Genomic DNA, 10,444 nt, shown 5'->3' on the forward strand with positions numbered 1-10,444 from the left:
TATATGTTGAAACTTATATAAAAACCAAAATTTTTAACCCAATGACAAGAACATAGATTTACAATTGTCACTGTGTCTTTTGTTCATTCTGGAAAATTAATGCAATTTTTCCATGAACAAGAGACAACAACGTGTCCTTTGATATTTTAAACATTAATGTGAACAACCACCACACACACACAAAAAGAACTGTAATGAAGTCATAATTTCTACCAATTCAGAATCATTACCATACCCTGTCACATTAAATGAATACATACCATACAATCCCAGAGCATATTGCAAGTTTTCTTATGTTTCGGGTCCTGAAAAGATCTACAATAGTGTATTTCTTATCTCCTGTTTTAGCTTCCACAGATTCCAGTAATGCCTGGAATGAAAAAAAAGAGAAGAGAGTCAGAGTGTTCAACTGGAGGCTCTTTATGATGGTCTAAATTTGTTAGCTTATTATCCAACCAGCCTAATTGTTTTACAGAAAAAATACTCGGTAATGTACAATTTGTATTATTTCCCTTTCCCCTCACAGTTCTGCTCTATAAAGTTATTAACTTTTGGTAAAGAGGGTTACGTTGGGTGTGATGGCAGTGATACACTTGGATCTCCCGTTCATCTCAGCACACTCCATAATGTAATGATGTGCATCTTCAGCTTTCCCCTTTGCCACAAGCCACCTAGCAGACTCTGGAAGCCACCTGAAATAACAGAAGATTTTGATCGATTTTGGTGTTTCTTTTGTTCTACTTTTGGTAAGAAGAAAAATTTTACTTTATTACCTCCAACAAAAGATGGCCAGAATAAGTGGTGAAGTAACAACCACTATGAGCATCCTCCAGTCCCTCACAAAGAAAGCAATCCCTGCTAAAAGCCAGTTCCCGAGTGACCAGTCAAGGCTAATGATTACACAGGAGAAAGTCCTGCGCTCAATGCTGCACCATTCAACATCTGGAGAAACAATGGCATGGATGAAAAAGCGAGATCAGAAAAGGAGGATGAACATAAAGAGGGGAAGAGGAGAACAATAAAGCAAATTTCCTTACTTAAAGCTATGGAGATGATGCTTATCCCTGATAGGCACATGCCTGTAAAGAATCTCATAATGACGAACATTATGTATGACGAGGAGAAAGCGCTCAGAATCGCAAATGTCAACGAGGATATGTAAGACACCAGGAGCAGCCTTCGTCGTCCAAACCTGGTTGTGAAAAAAAATCGGTTTAAATGACTGACTTAAAAAAAAAAAAACTTCTTTACCCCCCTTATTGATAAGAAATACTTCCAAGAGAAATAAATCTATGAACCTCTAATTTATCTTTACTTCTTTGTTACTTCCTTATATGCATCCTCATATCATCCCTGCTTTTAGTCACATATAGATTTACTGTGCACTACTGTAAACAAAATATTTAAAGGACTAATATATGTTAATCATTCTTTTAATCCACTGGCCTAATTAGTGCCATAATGATACTGTTATCATCTGAGTCTGACATTTTAACCAGCCATTTAGGTTTGATGAAAGATAGTAAAACCTTTTCTGTCCTATTATCTCATCTGTTAATATTTAAGGTTGGGTCAACTTGGACATTATCATGAACTATTTTCTTTGGTCCGATAAGAATAAACCATTTTTTTTAACAATAAACAGGCTACATGGGTTCTGTGTTAAACTAATGATGATCACGGAGAGAAGTACCTCCTATCTATTCTAAGTGTGCAAGGGCTTATGATTTTGTGATTTTTTTTTACCTTTCTAAAGGCTTCAGGCTAGTGTGCTTGAACACATGGCATTATATCAGAGAAAGGTGCTCTGGACCGCTGCTGGAAGTAGGTTTTCATTGTTTCTTTGAGAAGGACAATTGTCCAAAACATACAGGTAGGTCAACCCAGAAATAGGCCAGCAAATTCAAAAAAACAACCTGCGTCTTTAATCATTTAAGTCCCCAGAACTGTATTGAAAAAAAAACGACTTAGTTCAATTTTTCATTGAGGATTATGGAGCAATAGTTGCAATAGGACGATTTTTCATTTTACTTAAATTATTTTTACAGAGGCGTGTACACATGTAGTAGTCCATACTGTTTATTCTTTGTATAAATCCTTACCTGTCACTGAGAAACCCAAATATTGGGGCTCCAATCATGACACCGATAAAGAAAATTGTAGCTGTGGCCGTATTCATCCCTTTTCTGCTGCAGACAAGATCCCACTACGAAGGACAAATTGAAAACATGATCCATTTTTGCTTTAACCTAATTTATATTCGTAAGTCTTAAACAGGGTGCTAATACCTTTTTTATAACACTCACCTCTGTTACTAGAGTAGCTTTAAAGGTGCTGTTGTCATACACCCATCCATTCTGGCATCTTACGAAGGATGCCTCCTTGCTGTTGTTCCAGCCTGATAAATACTCATACTGGGGCTGTGCAAACATCTGACATGAACTGGGAGTCCCATCTCGCTTTGTAGGAATGGAAACCAACAGCTTCTGGTGTAGAGTCAGATTTCCAAAGACGCCTCCATCTTCCAGGGAGCTGATGTTGCAGTGGTGAGGGGGCACTGCTGCCATGAAGTTGTTCAGCAAGAAATGACATGGTAGAGTGATTCGGGAGAGCATCTGGATCAAAAAGAGCTTCACTTGAAATTTTCCAAATCCATTAATTTCAGAAAGTACATTGTCGAATTTCATTTTTGCTGCAGATCAGAAGTCAATCAGCTGCGACAGAAGAGATGGTGAGAGGATTTAAGGGAACAGAGTAAAACTGATACTAGTGTGGTGTTAATCATTACAGATATCTGGTTTAAGCATTTTATCAGGGCCTAAATAAAGAAGTTATTCAGTTTTAAACATAGACTTCCTTTTAGATATTTCCCAAGACCAGGAAAGATTTAACGTCTGTGCAAGAAAACAGCTTTATCATGAACTGTAATATTCTACAGTAAATATCAACAAGGCACAGAAAAAAAAGGGTAATTTGAAGATCAACTCTCCATCGAAGTACAGGGGATGTTCTAGTAGGACATCTACAGATGAAAGTACATCTGTGTGTAAATGTTTAAGGAAATGTTTAACTGAAAATAACAGAGTTTAACGATTTTCAGTTTTTATTACATTATAAGTTTTTTTTTTATGAATCATATAAAAGCCTGCTGACAATAATCCAAACAAGACTTTAATTTTCCAAAACATATTTGCTCTTTTATCACTGATTTTGAAGGAACCTCAGTTAGGCACACCGATTCCTACCTGTAATTACATTTGTAGACTGGGCGACCTCTGCTGGGTGTTAAACCAATTGCATATACGGTCGAATAAAGACATTTTGCTGCACATTTCTTTAGATAGTTTCATATGGAGAAATCTGGAATAAAGGTTTTCTTCCAGAGTGATTTGTTGATTTTAGGGTTTAGAGATTACCTCACAGGAAGAATAGAACTGTATAGAACAGAATTAAATATAACAGAAAAAATAGAACACAATAGAATAGAAAAAGAACAGAATAAAATAGAAAACAATAGAATAGAAGATAATAAAACAGAAAAGAACAAAATGGAATAGAATACAACAGAACCAAACTGAACGCAACAGAATAGAATAGAACAGAACAGAATAGAACTGAACGCAATAGAATAGAATAGAATAGAATAGAACAGAATGGACAAGAACAGAACAGAAAACAATAGAATAGAATAGAATAGAATAGAATAGAACATAACCGAACAGAATAGCACAACAAAATAGAATAGAACAGAACTGAATAGAAATTAACAAAACAAAACAGAGCTGAACACAATAGAATTAAATAGAACTGAACAGACCAGAACAGAGTAGAACAGAACAGAGCACAATATAATAGAATATAACAGAATAGAATGGAACAGAACAGACCAGAATAAAATAGCATAGAATAAAGTAGAATAGAACAAAAGAGAACACAATAGAATGGAATAGAATATAACAAAACAGTATAACAAAGAATAGAACTGAATAGAATAGAATTCTAGGTAGAAGTACATTGCAGTGCAATAAAACTGATTTATCTGCCACTGTTCTACGCAAATAATGAAAACTGCTTAATTAACAACGTAGATACATTTACATGTGTACAAATACATGAGCTAATTATATAAAATAAAAAATTACATGTAAACCTAAGGTTATACATACCTGTATTTATGTAGATATGTAAGACTTTATTGCAAACAGTTACATCCAAATGTGTAAACCTGTATCTCTCCCTTTTTTAAAGTTAACTACTTGAGTGAAGAAGTGACATTGGCCTGATTTAATGCTTCCTGGGGTCAGTTTTAGTACCTGTTTTTTAAACAATTGAAAATGGTGCATCTGACTATTTATATGATTTTGGTAAAACTTAGTATGCTGCTGCTTTGTTGGGATGTAGGTTACACTGTGGCTACATCTTTTATTTACTTTATTTTAGAGGAACTGTATGGGGGCTTGAAGTGCTCAGGGATTTCACGTGACTGGCTAAGACAGACTGACTCATAAGTCTAAAGCAAAAAGAAAATGAGACGTTCTTTTCTTTTTTTCTTAATTATCTGCAAGGTGTTATGCTTATTTATCACCTCTGGAACTATTTTTGTAACTTTTTTTTATTCATTTAAAGATGCAAGTCATTTATTCACATTTCGACCATTCCTTTAGTCATTGTTTTTGCCTGAGTAGTTTAATCCAAATTTGAAGTGGCTCCACAGATTCTCTACTGCATTTAGGTATGGCCCATCCAGCATTACCAGGATTTCTTATGCATTTTTTTATCAACAACTGCTATCTACTAATGTTGATTGTTGGATCTCTGCCCCTTTAAAAGTTATCATGAGCCTCTTGACTGCTTTTCAGCTTAATTCGTTATTTACCTGGTCTATCAGTTTAGCTGAACCGCCATGCTTTAGTAGACACCTCAGCTCTTTCCATTTTCAAATGACAAACCGAATAAAACTCTCTGATATGTTCAAACCTTTGAAAAACTCTCTCCATGTCATAATCTTGGTACTGATTGCTAGTTTAATTGCTCATTTCATTTACCTGTCTAGCTCTGTCCTGTTTATCATCACTGCTCATCTAATCCACCTGCTCCTGCTTCTATTTAAACTCCTTGGTCCCAGCCATCAGTGCCATATTATTCCTGAGCCTTTTGGTGAGAGTTTTTATAGAGTAACTTAATGTGTTCTGATTGTCTGATCCTGACCCATTCTGCTTTTTGACCTTTGAGCTAGCCTGTCGCTGTCCTGATCTGTTTGCCTGAACTGTCTTCGGAAATCTGCTGGATTCTACAGTGGAATGAACCTGGATCTGCCTCTTCCCTCCACCCTGTGGATTATCCTGTCTTCCTTCCTATTTGATCTGATCTCCTGCCAGTTTTGAAGCCCTCTAGGCTTTAGCGTCTGCAACTCTCTGGCAGTGTAATCATCCTCCGCAGATTATCGTGCTCACTAATCTGTGTTTCTCTCCTTTGGAGGTTCCTGCCTTAGACGCCCTAGCCGCTGCAACCGCAGATCCCCAGCCTGCTGCTTAATAAAAGCTTTTAAATTATCCCACTGTCTGTCTTGCCTGATTACTGGGCCCCTCTGTTATGAGTCTTACACTTCAAGACTTTCTTTGTCAACCTAAGTTCTCCTAATAAACCGTCATTAATACTCAACAATTTATCCTGAGATTAAATTGCACACATGTTGTCTCTATTAATTAGATGACTGCTGATTGCCATTTCACTGGTTAACAGTATCAGTGTACAAGGGACTTTCCTCTTTATTTCACAATTATGTGGTACTCTGTTTAGGTTAGGGGCACAATCATTTTAAAATGGTTTGTCGATTGACTGAAATGTGACAGCACAGGTACAGCACACTGAAATTAAGATTTTATAAGGTGCAAATAAATTGTTAACATCTTTTTTTCCCTTGTTACTACAAAGAACAAAAAAGTGTGTTTCAGATGACTAAAAATATCTTCATAGTTCATGATGTGACCTGGGTTGTACAGCTGCAAGATACTAATTGAGCTGCGTCATGGTTTGTAGAGGGGGGGGCGGTTACTTGGGTTTTCTTAAGCCATTCAAAAGAGATACATCATCTGATAAGCTGTGGTAAAGCATGGAGAGATGTTGGATGGGAACTGAAGGCACGCCTTTTAGACAAACCATCTTTTGCATCAAGGATAGTAACTGTAAGTACTTTGCAAGTTTTTTTGTGGTTCTCATCACAGATTTATAAACCATTCTGTTTTTTTTTTGCTTGTTTTAAAATTTTTTTTATTTATTTACTTAAAACAGAAACTAAACCACAAGCTGCATTACTGCAATTTCTACAACACCTCCCTCAAGTGATTCAGACACCCGCCCTCTATAATTGACATTTATTCATTCTTTGCACTGTTTTTGCACAACGTCACAATTACTTTATTTGGATCTATAGTTATACATATAAATATATATATACATATGAATATATAGAGTGTTATATATGTGTATATTTATATTATTTTGTGTAGTTTTGTTGTATATGTTTGTATATCTGGAGCGTGTGACAAAAGTAATTTCCCTCTGGGAGTATTAAAGTATGAGTCTACGTTAAGGATGACTCGAACATCAGGGTCCTGTCGGTGCCACATTGTTTCGTATTTAATATTTTTAATTAAAAGGCTGTGATTTTTTTTAAATTGATAATTTACATTTTTAGCAGTTTATGTTTTGTAGAAGTCAAGCAACGTGACTGTTGCTTGACTTGTAAACGTGATTAAGAAATTTGAAAATACTTGAGCATTTGTGGGTCCATTTGTTGGAAACTTTAGCTTTAGTTCTACTTTTAGCCATTTCAGGCCCTGTGGTGAAACACAGAGCACCAAAAACGTGTTTGTATCTAATAAGCAGATGCACTTGGATGGTCTAAGTGTTGGATTACAGCGACAGCTTAAAAAGCTCCTGTATCTTAGTTTCAAGGTTCATCCCTCTGACCATTAGTCCTTTCAGTGGCCAAGGAAAGTGGCTCCTGTTTCCATGACAGCAGTTCAGCACAGTGAAGTTTTAACCATACTAGGAGAAGAAACTCCTGCAGCAGTGAACCTAGATACAATGCTGGCCAGGAGTTCAAATGAAGCGGAACCAAGTGTAAAGAGAAGCCTGGAGGGGACAGTTTTCCTCTAAAACTTGTCTGGATTCCAAAAAGGTCTTAGCTTTACGTAATGCCACAACTGCATGCAGTTATAAGTGTAAACATTGAACATCTTTCTATGTATCTGTGGAGCAAACTGACAGGAAAATCCCACTAGATGTTGACAGCAACCAAGGTAACTTACACATCCACAGTAAGCAGAGCTAAATCCTACTTAAATTAAGGATAAGTAAGAATTTTTTACTTATTTCTAGATCGTTTTTGCAGTGCATAAGTTATGGTCAATACATTGAAATAACTCAAAAAACATCAAAAACGCATACTTAAATGCTCTTTACGACTTTTACTCGTTCTTCCACAGAAATTGCATTCGCACTTGGATGGTTCTGGGGGCTCCGCTATAAATGTCACTCTTGCGTGCCTTCTGTACATTTCCCTTCAGGTTCTTAATGCCAGGGTCTCCCTTCAGTTCTGGAGGCAATCTCCAGAACTTTCACGTTTTGTTGTTGGCCTTACATTGATTAATAAAAAAAAAGTATTTTAGTGTTATAAAAACCACCGCCACCATCATTATGTTTCTTTATAGATAAGTATTTTCAAATGTTCTTCAAGTATCTCTGAAGAAACATCCAAATAGTTCAACTCCAGCGTCAAAAAAAAAAGAAGAAGATACTTTTCTTAGATTGCAGTGTTGTGCAGAGAACATGCACTGAGGCTTTGTTGGTCAAATGAAAACATTTTGTCATTGGCTTCTCTAAACCTTTCAGCAATTCTATCCTATATCCCTCTGACTATTCTTTCAACCCATTTGTCATAAATTCTTGGAGGAGCTACAACTGAAACCATAGCCCCTATTATGCTTTGCAACAACAAGATTGCAAATGAAAGCAGTTAAGCATTACCTGCTTTTAACAATCATGATGTTTTGGTGTGGTAATGGACACCTTTTAAGACTGGAGCTCGGCCTGTTTTTCAGTGTAGTCCTGTTTCTCTGACTGTTACTAACTGGATGTGCTCTCTTCATCCTCTGATATGGGAGCTGACTCGGAGCTCTTTTGCCTGGCTGTGTGTTTCCTGGATGGGATCGCCTACGGAGTCTGTTAAAAGTTGCCTTTTGTATCTCTCCTTCTTTCTGTATGTCTGCTTCTGTCTCCTTGAACACCAGATGACCTCAGCAGATGCCCGCTCACACTGAGTCTGGTCCTGCTGGGGGTTTCTTCCTGTAAAAAGGGAGTTTTTCCTCTCCACTTTTGCTACAAGCGTGGTTAGTGTAAAGGATTGCCTTCGAGTCAATGAGTCGATGCAATCAACTGCTTTTCCTTAGATAGAAAACTTTTAATCAATTTGACCATATGATCTGGTTGAATTGTAAAGTACCTTGAGATGACATGTGTTGTGAATTGGCGCTACACAAATAAAATGAATTAAACTGAGTTGAATTGAAGACTATTTTTTCCAAGACGTATTCGTACGGATTTACCTTTGTAAATGCTCACAGATTGATGCTCTTTTCTCATCACCCTATGCCTTCTTACGTTTCCTTTTCATCATGTATGACTTACACTGTATTCTATTTGATTTACGGATTTATTTGTTTAATTTTTTTGCATGTATTAAATACTTGTCTTTGTACTCCCATCTGCTTTGATATTATAGAAAGGTAACTACTGAAAGTAAAGTTGTTGGATTGTTATTGTCCTGCTGCAAAAAACAGTATATTTGTTTTTACCTAAATATGAAACATCTTTTTCTATTATCTTTCAACGCCTTAAAGACATTGGTGCATTTATTAAAATCAAAATTATTCTTTGTGTCGCATCATGTAATGGGCATATTAAGTATGTCTGATGACACTAAAATGAGCTTTTGTGGAGGCTTACAAATATATAAAAAAGTCTGGTTAGCCACAACAAAAAGCATTGCATTATACAGTTCTATGGCACCCCCCTCTGGTCAAATAAAACTTTCTATATTTTTTCATAAAAAAAGATTTTGACAGTTTAAAAAACATCTCTTGGAAAAACAGAAATCAGAGTTCACCTTCCAAATATCAGGTAATGATTTATAACTAAACATAAAGGACGTCTAAATGTATTTTGTGTAAAATAAAATTTGTAATTTTCAAAAGAGGGATCACCTTTGGCTTGAATAAAAGAGACTCTACAGAGTGTGTTTAGCGCGTCTTAAATGGGCATGCTGACAGCTGCTGCAGTTCTGAGACTAACTGCAGAGACGAATGGGACCAATGGAGGGGAAAAAAGCTTGCTGTGTAAACAAGAGTTCGGGAGGCAGCCACCCAATTGTTTTGCTTATGAGCCTGGACATGAATGCTTTTTTCCCTCCTGGTACTACATACCATTCCATTTACAGCCCTGATGAAATAGCCAGACCAAAGTTGGCCTTCCCAATTGGGGATAGGAATGATTGGAGGAATTAAATGTTTGTGTGTAATGCTAAGAGGGCAACAAGATGCTCCCCTCTGTGAGCATTGGAAATGTAAATAACCAAGGTTCATCTACATTCATCTGGAATGTTCCTGCGTGTAAATAATCTTTCAGCTGGGGACTATAATTTTTTTAATCATTTGACAAATACTCTGATTTTACTTTTTAAACAAACTTTCATATACTATAAATGCTTTCATCAGCTCAAAAATTGGTTACCCTAATGTTCTTAATGCCAGGGTCTCTCAATCGTCCACTCAACATGCTTCAATTGGTCCACAATGTTTTTTTCCTGACACCTCCATATAAGAGCAATCAAAGTATTCCTGTAACTGTCAATGAGACTTCTGCTCCTCTCAGCAGGTATTTTGGTCCACTCCTCATCAGCAAACTGCTCTAATTGTCTCGGGTTTAAATGCAGCTTTTTCCAGTCAGCGTGTTTCAGCTCCTCCCAAAGATGCTCAATAGGATTTAGGTCACGACTTACAGAAGGCTACTTCAGGATAGTCCAATATTTTACTCTTAGCCATTCTTGGGTGTCTTTAGCTGTGTGTTTTGGGTCATTATTCTGTTGCAAGATCCATTACATGCAACTGAGATCAAGCTCTCTGATACTGGGTAGCACATATCTCCCTAGAATCCCTTGATACTCTTGAGATTTTATTGTAACCTGCAGATTCAAGATACCATGTGCCAGATTAAGCAAAACAGCTTCAGAACATTATAGAGCTTCCTCCATGTTTGACAGTATAAGGACATTGTTGTTTTCTTAATATTCTTATTTTTTTTTCTTTTGTCTCCTCTGTCGAAAGGACATTCTCCCACATGCTTGGTGTCTTGTCAACATGTAGTTTCCAATCTAGCTTTTATT

At 36.6% G+C, this 10,444-nt stretch overlaps 1 protein-coding gene across 1 annotated transcript in view; it reads right to left on the bottom strand.

The window, feature by feature from the left end:
* The window catches only part of LOC107097690 (solute carrier family 22 member 7-like), an 8,315-nt gene extending 5,606 nt beyond the window's left edge, over window positions 1-2,709 (bottom strand). The window contains exons 1-6 of the mRNA XM_015394940.1: window positions 2,307-2,709; window positions 2,103-2,206; window positions 1,038-1,192; window positions 774-942; window positions 569-692; window positions 261-370 (exon numbers count right to left, since the gene is read on the bottom strand). Of these exons, the coding sequence (XP_015250426.1) occupies window positions 261-370; window positions 569-692; window positions 774-942; window positions 1,038-1,192; window positions 2,103-2,206; window positions 2,307-2,687 (1,043 nt within the window). The 5' untranslated portion in view covers window positions 2,688-2,709. The remainder of the gene's footprint in view (window positions 1-260; window positions 371-568; window positions 693-773; window positions 943-1,037; window positions 1,193-2,102; window positions 2,207-2,306) is intronic.
* Between the last annotated feature and the right edge of the window lie 7,735 nt (window positions 2,710-10,444).

Source organism: Cyprinodon variegatus, unplaced genomic scaffold (assembly GCF_000732505.1).
Source record: "Cyprinodon variegatus isolate N-32 unplaced genomic scaffold, C_variegatus-1.0 Scaffold715, whole genome shotgun sequence".
Lineage (NCBI taxonomy): Eukaryota > Metazoa > Chordata > Actinopteri > Cyprinodontiformes > Cyprinodontidae > Cyprinodon > Cyprinodon variegatus.